The 15,073-nt window shown below is 41.4% G+C and overlaps 2 protein-coding genes across 2 annotated transcripts in view; both read right to left on the bottom strand.

The window, feature by feature from the left end:
- Positions 1-2,585, bottom strand: part of chd5 (chromodomain helicase DNA binding protein 5) — a 59,437-nt gene extending 56,852 nt beyond the window's left edge. The window contains 1 exon segment of the mRNA XM_056301145.1: positions 2,472-2,585. Within this exon segment, the coding sequence (XP_056157120.1) occupies positions 2,472-2,538 (67 nt within the window). The 5' untranslated portion in view covers positions 2,539-2,585.
- Positions 2,586-5,065: 2,480 nt separating this feature from the next.
- Positions 5,066-13,783, bottom strand: rpl22 (ribosomal protein L22). The gene is made up of 4 exons (XM_056273370.1): positions 13,738-13,783; positions 12,997-13,107; positions 12,341-12,465; positions 5,066-5,258 (listed from the first exon to the last, which is right to left on the bottom strand). The coding sequence occupies exons 1-4, from the start codon at positions 13,747-13,749 to the stop codon at positions 5,114-5,116; spliced, it is 393 nt and encodes a 130-aa protein (XP_056129345.1). The 5' UTR covers positions 13,750-13,783; the 3' UTR covers positions 5,066-5,113.
- Between the last annotated feature and the right edge of the window lie 1,290 nt (positions 13,784-15,073).

Here is a 15,073-nt window from a genome sequence, read left to right as displayed (position 1 = left end):
TTTCCCTGATATCACTTACTATGGATGTTGCTCTTGATATCGAAATAAAAAATAATGATATGAATTCACACACACACACACACACACACACACACACACACACACACACACACACGCATGCACACACGCACACACACACACACACACACATGCACACACATAAGGAAAACAAGGTGTCTGATTATGATGGAGGTCTCCAAAACCTTTCCTGAAATTCATTAAGAATCTTTAGTCTACCTGCCATAATAAACTGAACCTCCTCCCTCTCGTGCGTGTTAAACCAAGTACTGGGTTTTATTGGGGACACACATCAGTGGTTGCTTTCTCCGTCAGACATGGCTGACATACGTAGATGATGCCTTAGCTGCAAAACACTCCTCTCTCTTTCTGACTCTCTCGCTCTCCTTCTCCTTCTCTTGCACACTTTTCCATGCACACCGGCTGCCTTTGATACCAGTCCTCAAAAATGTTGTGCGAAAAAACAAATGTGTTACCGAGTCATTTTATTTGGAAGGCTTAGTGCAGGTAACATTTAGCCTGTGCTAAATGCAAATGCTATTCTTGTACTCAATGTGCCCGGATGAAGCTAATTACTAACATCAATCAACGATATAATGATGGGCGTGCATATCCTCATTTGAATTTCTGAACTCGTAAATAATTCCTCTAAATGCTAGCAACATTAACAAGAGTGTAGCTCCTCTCTCACCCAGAGATGACTCATACAAAAAAACCTTAGTTAAATGAGATTAAGATTTTTATGACACCATACCATAGAGACACGTTTATTAAGCTATGAGCGTAATGAAGAAAAAAGAACATTACATGGGTATGTGGACCTGTCAGCCTTTCTGTCGTACTCTGTCTGTTGTTATAAGTGGCAAACCTCTCTCTCCCTTCTTCTGATGTGAGAAGGAATTGGAGGGCAAAGTGACATATTTTTAAGCTTTGCCCTTGACACTGAACCCATGGCAAATCATCAGAGTGCACTGGCGGAGTAAAAAAAAAAACAACAACAACAACAACTATGAATCTATTGCTCTCAAAGACTGAACTGACACTAAGGATGCCTGGCTGGAGTGTCCAGGGGGCCCTTCATCACGCAAGCCCCTAGACACACCTAGGCCACGTTATGGCCCCTTGAAGAGATTTAGGGCCTAGCTTGACTGAGATGGATGGAGAGACTGATGAGCAAGGCTCTTTCTCGGCTCCACACGACAGACTCTTGCTTTACACTAGCAGTATAAATACACGTCAGATATAATGACTGCAACCTAGGTCATAGGCTCAGGTTTCCTATCATGTTGTGCAGCAGACTAGGGAGTCAATGAGTCTTCTAAAAGACCACCCTAAAATTCCACAACAAAACACCAAAATCATCCACAAACCATCAACGTTTCTGAAAGTCGAAGCCATGAAATGGAAGATGGGTCAGAGGACTAGCGGCGTAGACAAACTTACTGTCAACAACACATTAATTTCACCAATGGCCTTTTGGCAGACAGTAAAAGTACGACGGTGAATCCTTACATTCACCATTTTTAGACAGATAGTATACTCGCTGTAAGTGCTGATGGTTGGTTAGCTGCCAGGTGGACAGTTACCAGACCAGGCTGGTGGCCTCAGTGAAAGCCACCATGTGAAAGCAACCAGAAATGTTGACAAGGATCAGAGCTGTGATTTCAGTTCAACTGATCGGGTCGGTATGTCCACAAGCCTGGCGCATGTGCTGCATTTTAGGAGTCATGTTCCAGTGAGGACCACCGCAGCACCGGACACTTGAAAATCGGTGTTTACTGTATACACGTGGCTTTTACACCTCTGCGGCCAGTGCTGGAGGTACCCAAAAAAAGAAAAGAAGTCAGAGCACCTTGGCATATCTTCTCAGTTACTAGCAGAAACAGCAGCGAAACCTCGTCACACCTTTCATTTGCACGACAACATTAACAATCACGTTTTCATTTCTAAATGCAGCTTCTCGGCGCTAAACACAACATCCTCTCATTAGTGTCCTGCAGGAATCTGGCTTCATCAAGGCTAGATCCGAGAAATTAAACAAGGACCACAGCTTCTGCACGGTAAATATGAATGTGCTGAAACGCATTTAAACGCTATCTGAACGAAAGTAGCCTAATATCCCCCCTCCCATTTTTGTTCCCTTTCAAGAGAAAGAAATTGCGATCAAGCATATACCACAAAATGTCACTGACAAGATCGCCTCGAAACCGTCGCTTTCATCACGTCAAATTTTTTTGCGATGTGTTCCGCCGGCAGTAAAATGAAGACCCCGTTACCCCCTTAGAGACACTGGGTCGTGAAAAAATAATAGCATGACTCTGCTTAATGCACCCCACCCCTCCTCCTATTTGGTCTCAAGAACACAGGACAAGCCCTTTTCCCCGCATTCAAGGCGTAGCGGCGCAAAATATGTGAAGGACACTCCGCCTACCCCCTCCCCCCCTTCCTCTCACCTGGCATATCGTCTTCAAAATCCATGTCGTCTTGTCCCTCGTCTTCATTACTGAGCGACCCCGGCATCTTTATCTCATCCCCCCAGACCCTTTAGGCTGAGAATGCTCAAAGTTAACCCTCAAGGTGCCAACAGCCTGTTTCTTCCTTCCACCACAGAAATATTCGTCGAGAAATGAAAAAAAATATATTTTTTTTAAATTTATTTTTAGTCCTTCTCCCCCCCAGTTCAAGCTGGATTTCCCTTCAGGAAAAGAAGAAATACATATTTTTCCACTGTTCTCTATCCAGGTCCCACTCTGAAAACAAGAAAGACAAAAATGGAACACACATGCCCAGATAGTGACGTCTGGTCTGTTGCCATGACAATCCATCCCATAATTTCACCCACAACTAGTTAGTCATGCCCTTCTAGTTACCACCTCGACTAGTTAAGTGTGCGGCGCGTTTGAACGGGTGGCGGTACCAGCGCCGCGAATGACAACCCCCCCCCCCCTCGCCTGTCGCTTTGCCCATTTTCCCTTTTCGCCCAAGTCCGTCCGCGCAATCGGAGGTTACACACACGGGGGATGTTGGCCGGCAAACTTCTGCCGATGCCTGAAAGATCGTGTAGCTATACCTCCACACTGAGGCGTCGTGCGTCAGGCCATTCGAGTGGGACGGGTAGTGACAACGTTTTCAAAAAAAACAAAAAAAAATAAAAATCTGAACCGTGCATATTTCTGGGGGGGGGGGCGTTTGAATGAATGCACAGGCACGTCTTTTTTTCGTCTTTTTTTAATCTAGGGCGCTTTGCCGTTTCCAGGTGAGTGTAACCTGCCATTTATTATTTAGTTGAATCAGTTGCGTTAAATATCCACAACCCTGCTCGGCTTTCCTCCCCCCCAGAAACCTCAGTTTGCATGCAGACTAGGAAAAGACAAAACACACACGCACGGCCGGCGTCGTGTCCGCCACCAAGCTGCGGTGGTTGTCGAGGTTACCATGGCTGCAACAGACGATGCCCCGTTGCCGTCGCACCCAAGGGAACACGTGCGAGTTTTGCCATCTTCACCCGTTTGCCGGATTTGTGGAAAAGAAGACTTGTCATGTACAGCAGGGGCATCTCTTTTTAACATCTGTCGTCACAAAAACGTTGAAAAGATGCCTTTGTACTGCGCATTCATTCATCCCTGCAAGATAGAAATCATGTGAAACGAAAATTATCAATTGGCCAAAACATTAAAACCACCTGCCTAATACTGTGTATGTCTGTTGACCCAAAAAGAGGCCTAATCTGTCCCCACCTGAACAATGATTTTGTTCAGTGATGCAGAGAGTGAGGAAATCTTTACAAACAGAAATACAAACCATTCCCCCTTGTGCTCCCGAAACAGCTCTGACATGTCGAGGTGTGGACTCCACAAGACCTCTGAAGGTGTCCTCTGGTATCTGGCACCAAGAGGTTAGCAAATCTTCTAAGGCCTGTAAATTGCAAGGTGGGGCCTCCGTGGATCAGACTTGTTTTTAAAGCACATCCCACAGATGCTAAATCGGATTGAGATCTGGGAAATTTGGAGGCCAAGGCAACACCTTGAACTTTGTCATGCTCCCGAAACCATTCCTGAACAATGTGTGCAGTGTGGGTGGGTGCATTATCCTTCTGAAAGAGGCCACGGCCATCAGGGAATACTGTTGCCATGTTGCAGACCTGGTCTGCAACAATCTTAAGGTAGGTGGCATGTGTCAAAGTAACATCCAAATGAATGAATGCCAGGACCCAAGGTTTCCCAGCAGAATATTGCCCAGAGCATCGCACTGCCTCCACCCGCTTGTCTTCTTCCCATAGTGCATCTTGGTGGCATTTCTTCCACAGGAAAACAATGCACACACACTCAGCCATCCATGATTTAAGAAAAATTTGATTCATCAGACAAGGCCACCTTTTTCCATTGCTCCATGGTCCCCAGTTCCCACTCACACACCCAAGTAAGTGTTTTTGGTGGTGGACAGGGGTCATCATGGGCACTCTGACCGGTCTGCAGCTACACAGCCAAATACAGAGCAAGCTGTGATGCAGTGTGTTCTGACATGTCTATCATAGCCAGCATTAACTTTTTCAGCAATTTGAGCTACAGTAGCTCTTCTGTGGGCTCTGACAACATGGGCTAGCCTTCACTCCCCATGTGCATCAGTGAGCCTTGGGCACCCATGACCTGTCACCGGTTCCCCGGTTGTCCTTCCTTGGACCACTTTTGGTAGGTACTGATCACTGCATACTGGTGACACCCCACAAGACCTGCTGTTTTGAAGATGCTCTGACCCAGTTGTCTAGCCATCACAATTTAGCCCTTGTCAAAGTCACTCAGATCCTTATGCTTGCCCATTTTTCCTGTTTCCAACACATCAACTTCAATGACTGACTTGCTGCCCAATACATCCCACCCCTTGACCCCCGCCATTGTAACAAGATAAATCAATGTTATTCACTTACCTGTCAGTGGTTTTAATGTTTTGGCTGATCGGTGTTTATCGCTGTATGCAGCATCTAGCCAAATTACTTGAGGGATACTAAGGTGAAAAGGTGTATTGTCAAGGAAAAACAAGACGCAGGTCGTTTTTTTTTCTTTCCCCTTCCAACATTTTATTAAAAGTGGTGTAAAGTTTAATCGTCATCCTCTTCCTCTTCCTCGTCCTGGTTGATCTGGAAGTAGCGCAGCTCGTAGCTCTCCTTGGTGTTGGCTACTACACGCAGCCAGTCTCTCAGGTTGTTCTTTTTCAGATATTTCTTGGTGAGATACTTCAAGTACCTGTTAAAAACAGGAGGAAACGAGTCATTTTCTCTGAACGGAGCAAAGTCGATTTTATGGCATGTTCGTGTGTGTGTGTGTGTGTGTGTGTGTGTGTGTGTGTGTGTGTGTGTGTGTGTGTGTGTGTGTGTGTGTGTGTGTGTGTGAATATATGTATGTACAGTAGTACAGCCGAGTGACTTTCATGGTATAAATTGCTAGCCTCTCTGGTCCTCGAAGGAGAGGACAACAGTTTTTCACAAACAGGACTCAATACATTCTTAGATTAAAAAAAAGAAATCAATTAAGTATTTCAGTGACAATTAAGACACAACCCTGATCTTCCTCATTCAGTAGATCCCTGCCATTTGGGTACAGCAAGTAGCTTAAAGCCCCTGAAAACTGCCTTAAAATTGGCATCCTGTGCATCATATTCTTCATAAATTTTATAATTCCATTATAATTCTGTTTATCCTCTTTCAGTGTTGTATTCTGTAAATTGTGTAAACACAACATGCATTGCACGTTGTCCGTCTTGGGAGAGAGATCCCTCCTCTGCTGCTCTCCCTGAGGGTTCTTCCTATTTTTTTCTCCCAGTTAAAGGGTTTTCTTGTAGGGAGTTGTTCCTTATCCGATGAGAGGGTCTAAGGACAGGATGTTGTGTTGCTGTAAAGCCCACTGAGGCAAATTTGTAATTTGTGATATTGGGTTATACAAATAAAATTGATTAGACTTAAAAAAAAGTCTACGATATTGAAGATATCGGACGTGGAAAAAAATCAACCAAAAATAGAATTTAAAGAAAAAAACATTTACTGTAATTAACATGCTTAAAAAAGCAACTATTCTTCCCAATCAGAATAATGACTGACAGTGGCATCTTCCCAGTGACACCAGCAGCCCAATGGCAGTGAGTGTTGTGCTAGCAATGACACCATAGGGTAAATTTGGCATGTCTCAGCCATACACGTTAGAACTGGCAAATGATGATTTCCCAATGGGTTAACCAGAGGCCGCGTCCCCAGAAAACAAAACTTTGCTCTTTCTCAACTACTTGTTGATTGGTGAGAGACAAGGCCGTAAGTACATGGAAGCCAAGCTTACATTAGTCAGCTAAGACCCATGGTAACTCCTATCTGGGAGTCATTGGGCAGCACGGTGGCCCAGTGGTTAGTGCTGTCGCCTCACAGCAAGAAGGTCTTGGGTTCGAACCCCGGGGTTGCCCAACCTTGGGGGTCATCTCAGGTCGTCCTCTGTGTGGAATTTGAATGTTCTCCCCATGTCTGCGGTAGGTTTTCTCCGGGTGCTCCGGTTTCCCCCACCATCAAAAAGACATGCATGTTAGGGTTAATACTCCTGTCTGTGGCCCTGACCGAGGCATGCCAAGATGGACTGGAGTTGGTCCCCGGGTGCTGCACGGCAGCTGCCCACTGCTCCTAGCTACACAGCTAGGATGGGTTAAATGCAGAGTATAATTTCCCCACGGGGATCAATAAAATATATCAAAATCCAAAAAAAAATCTAAATTTAAATCCGTGCATTTGCTTTCATCTTCCTATATCCATTTTAATGTCTCTGGGCTCGTAACATTTCTTGTGTTATATAAGTTTGCATGCCCAATTTCCTTTGCATATCATTGATGCAAGTGCTGGTAACAAACTGACTGACTAGAGCATGAAAGTGTAGCTTTAAAACAAAAGTTGATATATTTGTGAATTCTTCAGTGTGGATTAAAGGAATAAGCCCAAGTATTCTGTATACCACCAGTAACAGAAATCAAAGCACAAATCTGGATTTCCAATGACTGCAGGCTTTTGATATACAAAAGGTTAAGCTTAAATAATAATATAATAATGCATTTTATTTAAAGGCACCTTTCATGACAAGTCACCTTACATCAACTACAATAAAACAAAGCAGTAAAAAACACGAATGCAAGTAAAATAACACGAGTGCAAATGCAGTCTATGTTTGAATGTTTTGGAAAGGACATGGTTGTGCCATCCCATTACATCAGAGCTAACATCTTTCTTCAGTCATGATCTGAAACGATTAAACAAAAGGGATACCAATACTAATTTATGGCTATTACATTTTCTGCATTTGCACCTTTGTCAAAAGGGTTCCTTTAACTTTTATTGGGACTGCGCAAATAACAATCATGCACTCACAGTCAAGTCCCATTTCATTATAGTGTGACAATGAGCTCAGCAACCTGACACTAATCAAGACGCTAATTAATCTCAGAGTCTAGCAGGTGGAGTGGAGAAGAGCAATTTTTATTGTGCAGCTTCAGACAGCTATGCCATCTCACTGATCAATGCCAGCCTATTTACATCTGTGAAAACCTACCAATATTAAGTTTTCCAAAGTAGTTATACAGTGTATCAATAAATTATCCCAACAAAATTGATCCACAATCCCAGCCTCTATGGTATTTATCTCCTTATTTATACTAACACACATGGTATAACATTTCCGCCATTTACCATATACCAGCCATATACCATTTTAGGATCAGCTTCTATCTGTCTACTTTATTTAGGAAATTTCAAATGGGGTATTCTACATAAATGAGATAGCTTCCCTCTTAAAAAAAAATCCCAATCCCTTGAGTGTTTTAAATGCACTTTAAAAGCCACAGGAGGTGCCAGGAAAGGCAATTTCAGTTTGAAGTTTTCCATCGAGGCAATGGATGTCAAGTAGGTTTAGAATAAAATTGATCAAAACACATTGCCATTTGGCTAAAGATAAAAAACACTCACTTTTAATGAAAATAAAGCAACCTGAACACCAGAATTAAAGCATATGTGGTTTTGCAAAAACATTCCACCTCCATCACCTGGCAACCAACAGGTCACTGCTTCTCTCTGTCTCTCTCTGTCTGTATGTCTGTCTGTCTATCTGTCTGTCTCTCTCTCTTTCTCACACACACACACACACACACACACACACACACACACACACACACACACACACACACACACACACACACACACACACACACACACACACACACAAGACCTTTGTTAGCCCATAGAGTCTCCACACTACAAGAAAATGTGGATTACTGCAGTTAACACAGACCCCTGGTTGGAATGTTTATCAATATTTCTTTGCCCAACATCAAATGTGCATATGTTAAAAGACCAAAACCTACAGTGAAAGACAGCCCTCAGCTCAAGTGAGTTTTGTACTCTTCATTTCAAAGTCATGAGCCACTCCTATATTTGCCTTTTATGCTAGCAAGTATTGGTAACTGCCATGGCAACCAGCAACCCTGTGAAGACTTCAGCATACATGCTGCAGAAACAAAATGATGAAAAATTGAAGCATAGTCGAATATACTTGCAGAATACAAATGCAGCTGCAGATCTGTATTGTTCATTTACAATACAAGACGTCACAAAGATCTGAACTAGGGCAATTAACTGGAAAAGGAATTTCAGCAGTGATCTGGCAACTAATAAAAAATGCTATAAAAGCTGTAAGAGTGGGTCAGTCACTCTACAGTTTAATGTTGCCAACCAGACTGAAATGACCGAGACTGGTGCCATTATCTGCATTTCCATCAAACTACATTTATGCAAATGTGTAAGTAGGGAATAATAAAAGATCAATGGAAACTCAAAAATCTTAAATACAACCTCCTATATAGGGCTGTCACAATGTTATATTTTCACTACAGAGTCATTGTAGCCAAAAGAATTCACGATATTGCAACATCTATAGAACATTTGCGCAAAAAAAAATAAATATATATATATATATATATAATATGTATAATAATAATGCTATCAGTCAAATTCATCATTAGCTTTGTTTATTGGGCATTTTCTCTCTTTCTGAGCAAATGAATGACACTCAAAATACGAGTGTGTGTGTGTGTGTGGGGGGGGGGGGGGGTCTGTAACCATGACTGAACAAAAGCATACAGAAAGAACAACTGCACTTGATGGATACTGAAAAGGCAACCAGATGAACTGATAAACAAAAGATCCACAAGGCCTAACATCTGCCATCAACACAATGTCAACTGAAACACAATCACTTGCGGGGAGTAGGGAACAGACATTTTATGTGTGTGAGACCAACAGCTGACAACTAATCACTCTGATATCATCATCATCATTATCAGTTCTGTAACCTATGGAGGTCGTAGGAGCACAGCTGATGACTCAACAATTGGTTGAGTCATCGTTGTTTCAACAGGGGGAGTACCTGGTGGTCCCTATCTCCTCTGCAGGTATGGATGGCTGTTGGTTCACAGAGGAACTCAGCCGCCCTTTGACAGGTTTTGTTTTTAGTCCTGCTGGGTGTCCACACACCCTCCTCACAACAACACAAGGGTTGAAGTGGGGGTGCTGGATTAGTCGCCGACGACTCGACGGTTGCAGTTTTACATCATACCCATGACTAATCGCTATGATATACTGTGATTTAATATCCACTGACCATGTCCTTACATAATTTTTTCCTTTTTCATGACATGATTTTATGCAGCAGTAGTAGCCACACACTGTGGTAGTAGCTAGCTAGTGTAGCGTTTGACCAAGTTTAAACCAGTCTGGGTCAATGTCAAACCCCACAAAGGATACATGTATTCAGAATGCACATGACCCGTGGTTATTTTCGTGGGGCGTCCCAAACACCACATCGCTGTGCTTTGATTATGTAACACTACACGAGGTTAAGACACCCGTTAATTGTTCCCGACATTCATAAACGGGCCCCACGCTGGAAACTCGTCGGCGACAACAAAATCATGATGCATTGGTGTAGTCCGACCCCGGCATTACTGACAGGGATTGTTTCATCTCTTAAAAACCATTAATGGAAAGCATACTAATCTGCAATTTCTCCAACTTTAAAAAGCTTGCAAATAATTCATGTGATGCTTGGATAGAAACATGGCTAATGGGGACAGCAACACAGGGTCAAATGCTCTTTTATACGGACCTTTTCATTCCATGGAGAATAACACTGATCCATCTCACCCATCAAAATGCCCTTGGACAAGAAATCAATCTCCTAGCCCTCTTACATACTAGCCAGTATTCCTCTGTTTATGTGGGTGAAAAATTACAGTTTAAAAGTTCCTTACCCAAAGGCAAACATTTATATATCAAAGACGATGACTTTAAAAGTAAGTTGTTGAATTAGAACAAGTCCAATAGTCAATTCATCTTAAATCTGATCTGCTGAGCATTGGTTATTTCAAAAGCAAACAAAAAAATATATCTTTTTCCTATCAAAATCCATGACATGAAAAATAATCGAGGGTCATTCTGCATGGCTCCTAGTTCTGACTTCTCGTTTTTGTCATTTGTGTACAACCAACAACGTCAAATTAATCAATTTAAGGCCGCCTACACAGTTGAATGGTTATAGCGTAAACCACATGGTCGCAATGTCACTGGTTCGAATCCAGCTGGCGACCTTTGTTGCAGGCCATACCCCTCTCTCTCTCTCGCCCATTTCCTGCCTGCCTTCACTGTCACTATCCAATAAAGGTATAAAAAAACCACAAAAAAACCAATCAAACAAAAAACAACGTTATCAATTTAAATAGTGTAAATATACACAAGATAAATGGCTAGTCTACAAATACATAGAAGTACGTCACTTCCTGTGTGCCAGTAAAGATTTCACAGGAAAGCACGGGATGTGCTCAGCAATTGACAAATAGGCAAATTGATAAATCTATGTAACGCAGTTCGGTTTTTGTTTTTTTTTCCCCATTGGGGTTTGGGGGGGCATTTTCAACATTAATAGCAATTAAAATGTAATATTTCACCATAAAAATATTCCCTTAAGCAACTTTAAAAGCTATCATTTGATTGAGTTTTGCTTGCTCAATGAGACGTTTTATTTACTAATGGATCCCTACAAAGTCTGAAAAAGACCACGAGTCACAAGTAAGAGGCGTGTATGTTTGCTAATAAGCATGACAACACCAAATCTGTATAAACCTTAATTTGTGCCCAGAAACAGCAGAGTGATTAAATCTACAAACTCTAAAGCCACACAAATGCCCACCCTAGTTTAGGATCTAACGCCAAATATTTCTTGTTGCGAGCTTCCTACTCCTCCTTGTTCTTAACTTTCAAACCCTACATTATGAAAGAATAAACAAAACAATGGAGCTGTGAATCACTAAGGCACTTTGCAACTCTACTATGAAACAGAAGGCTACAATAGCAGTCCAAACGAAAGTTGATTATTGTTAACTAATTTGAAGAAAATAGTGTAATTAATGATTCATAATTAAAATAATCTCATTGTGACGTAAGATTCTGAAGCTATAGAAGTTGGAATTCCTTGCATCACATGCGAGTAACACCCTGCCAGTTTTCCTGAGTTATTCTTTGATTTAAGCATTAATCCCATTAAAGAGAGAGGGTGCGACTATACAGTTGAAACATTGTTTTTCCTCCAACTCTGAGCGAAACCATGCGATGGAATTTCTCACATTTGTAGTATTACAAAAATGACAGTATGGCATAGTCTGCATACAGCACGGCTCATGCTCTTTTTATCTTTAACCTCAACAAAATCGAAATAAACCCACCCTTTTATAGCAAAGGGAGCCCATCAAATTCCTCCTCCACTTGGTTTGTTAGTCTTTGCTTGTATAAGGCAGACTTATACAAAGCAAGCCAAAAGGAAAGTGCGGAGTACATATTGTTTGGGGTAAATATACATGTTTTTTTTCTTTCCATTTTTTACTGTTACATTAGCCAAATGGTTTAAAATACAATGTGAACTAAACCTATGAAAAAGTTGTTTAATTTGCATATATAAAACTAAATAATTTATAAGGTTTCATTCAGTGGTGCAATTTGAAAATCCAATTATCCAGTGTTGTTTTGCACATTGCTGCAGAATTGTTAATAAAAGTCTCTTGACGTCAAAGAATGCACTGTCTCCCATCCCTTGTTCTCATTCTACACAGAAAGGTTAGCACCTGCTATCCTCACTGCATCAGGGCACCAGTATTCAATGTTTTGCATATAAAAACATTCACTGACAGCATGTGCATTTTAAAGGGAATTGCAAAACATCAAATCCCAACTTTTTTAAGGCTGTGCTGAAATGTATACCTCTTGGAAAAAGGAACCTCGGAGTTCACAGCAATTTTGCTCTTGCTTCTCTCGATGGACACCACACCACCGCCCAGGTTTCCAGCTTTTCCATTCACTTTAATGCGCTCCTGTAGGAACTGCTCCTGCAGTGCAGAAGAGCAAGAAAAACATCACAGGGCCTTATAGAAATTTTAAAACAAACAAGCACACAAATTAGGTCACCAAATTAGCTGAGTGTCTCCCTCTTTATTTCACCAATGACTACATATGGATAATGACAAAGGGTCAGATAATCATGAAATTTGCGTAAACTGCTCACATACACTTTAAAAGATTGGAAAAATTACACACTAACGTGTCATTGGAAGAAGATAACTGCTGATAAGACATGACAGCTATTCCAGATGACATGCAAGTTTAACTTTAGAATACCAATTGCAGTTAAAGAGAACTTCATCATAGTAATACTTGAGTAGAATATCCTTGTTTGAAAGACAGCACCATCATAGAGCGATAACAGCAACTGCATTAGCATCGATGCAACAAGGGGAAAAAAAATGACAGGTTGAAAGAGTGGAAATCGGTATTCCCATGTCCACGGATCTTGCTTAGCTGCTACTGTACTTTGTGCGACGGCCAGCATGGAAATTAAGGTCAGATAGCTGATTACTTACAAAGTTAGCAGCATCCATGATGCCATCCTCGACAGGGTGAGTGCAGTCCAGGGTGAACTTGAGGATCTGTTTCTTCTTCTTACCACCCTGCTTCTTGACCACTGGCTTTTTCTAACAGTACAATGCAAAACGTTGTTCAAACAACCAAATTTCAGACTCATCCGCAACTCCCGAAAAACAACAGTCTTGGACAAATGTAATATTTTAAACCATCTTTGATCATATAAAGACATATGACCGATGTGATCTAATGGCTACAGCGCTTTGGAGAAACCCACAGCACTCGAGGTCAGTCTCACTTCGATGAGTGATCAAACTTTTCTCTCAATAAACGTTGCGTCCAAATGAATCGATTAAACTTTCTATGACCACAACACTCGAGTTGCACTTAAAACTTGTGTTTGATTACTCACTTTACGCTGATGTCAAAACTAGCAACCAAATTTCACAAAATAATTTGAGTCTTTACACATAAAAAAGCCATTTAAACGTCCTCGCTACTTGCGGACATGTAGAACATGAAAGGTAATGCGCTGACGTGATAGCACTAGCCACGGCTAGCTAACGATAGCAGAAGCCCAACGTGGTTTCATCGTACGCAGTAAACAAACCAAAATGAACGATTATTTCCTTGCCTGAAATGGGTAATACGATACACAGCTTATATGTGTTCTTACTATTACAAAATAAAAGCAAATATAATCAATCTAAGAGTGCTTTTTTCGACATTTTGCTACTCACAATCGGAGCCATGACGGACAAAATTGGCAGAAAGGAAGGAGGAAAGGCTGGACAGGAAGTATAACATCGGCCTGCACAATCGATTAGATCGACTTTTGTGGAATTGATTAAGCGTTCCGGTTCATAGCAAGATTAAGTTTCAGGACCTATACAATAAGTTTTAAACGTTATTTAGAATGTACTTAAAATTATAGCATCAAAGCATTAATTAGTTCATTTTGTACGCAAGCTTATGAAACTATAGTTTCATGAACATTAACTGTTGAGTGTGATGTGTGATGTGTGGCATATACGGCAATATGTTTACTGTGTTCCGGGGGTCTAATGGGATGATGGTGTTGCTGTGAGGTTTCTTTAATTTGTCATTGTTTCTATGCTGTAGTGTAAACATGTTTTTAGCGCTGGCTGTGTGGTCATTAAAGTATTTGAACTGAAGTGAATTGAATCACAAGCTTGCAGATACACTCAATGTTTGTCAGAACTAATTATCTGAAGGAGTTAAAGTAGGCATTTTATCACAATATACTGTAAGCCAATTCAGAAAATGTGTAGTAGGACAGATTTGTTTGAGACATTTGTCACAGTTAGTTTTTATCTTACATTTTTCATTCTCAGCAGCGATTTCCAGCATACCCACGTCACATATATTGACATTTATTGAGAAACAATGCTAAAATTATCAATAGCACTGATGTAGAACAAACCCCTTCAGACTTGGGAGTTATGGAGGAATAACAAAACGTACAAGTTCAGAAAATCCTCCCACCTAAACTCTAGCTGGGATGCTGCCAATTTTCATAAAAATCACATTTTCCATCCCCCCCTCCCCCTGACTATTTTACATTTGCACAGGCTTTCCCTGATGTCTGAGAAATATGCACAGAATTATCATCATACAAGCAGTGCAGGTTAGACCAAAAAAAAGGCTCAGTGTTAAAATGACACTCCTAATCTACATGGGACAGCAATATTAATTTCCCTTCAACACCCTGGCAGTATCCCAATCCATTGTCTCACTCTCTCTCCCCTTGGTAGGTGGGGGCATGGTGGTTTGCTGTCAGCTGCCTGGTGTCAGAACCCCATAGGCCTACTATTGAAGAGTTTCTGCATCGCTGTCATTCCTGCTTGCGGGGTAGCTGATAGCACCAGTGAAAGGTAAGACAGTAGCTTTCGGTGCTCTCTACAGACCAGCCCACTACTGTGGTATTCATTAGCTGGCTACCATGCCAGTGCTGACAATACAACCAGCTTTGAAGTAGCTTTCCTGCAATATACGGACTGTGTTTATTGTTTGTTTGTTTGTTTTTTTGTTTTTTTGTGTTGTTTATTTGTTTGT

The sequence above is a fragment of the Lampris incognitus genome, chromosome 2 (genome assembly GCF_029633865.1).
Source record: "Lampris incognitus isolate fLamInc1 chromosome 2, fLamInc1.hap2, whole genome shotgun sequence".
In the NCBI taxonomy this organism is placed as follows: Eukaryota; Metazoa; Chordata; class Actinopteri; order Lampriformes; family Lampridae; genus Lampris; species Lampris incognitus.
This window is presented reverse-complemented; position numbering and strand designations above follow the sequence as displayed.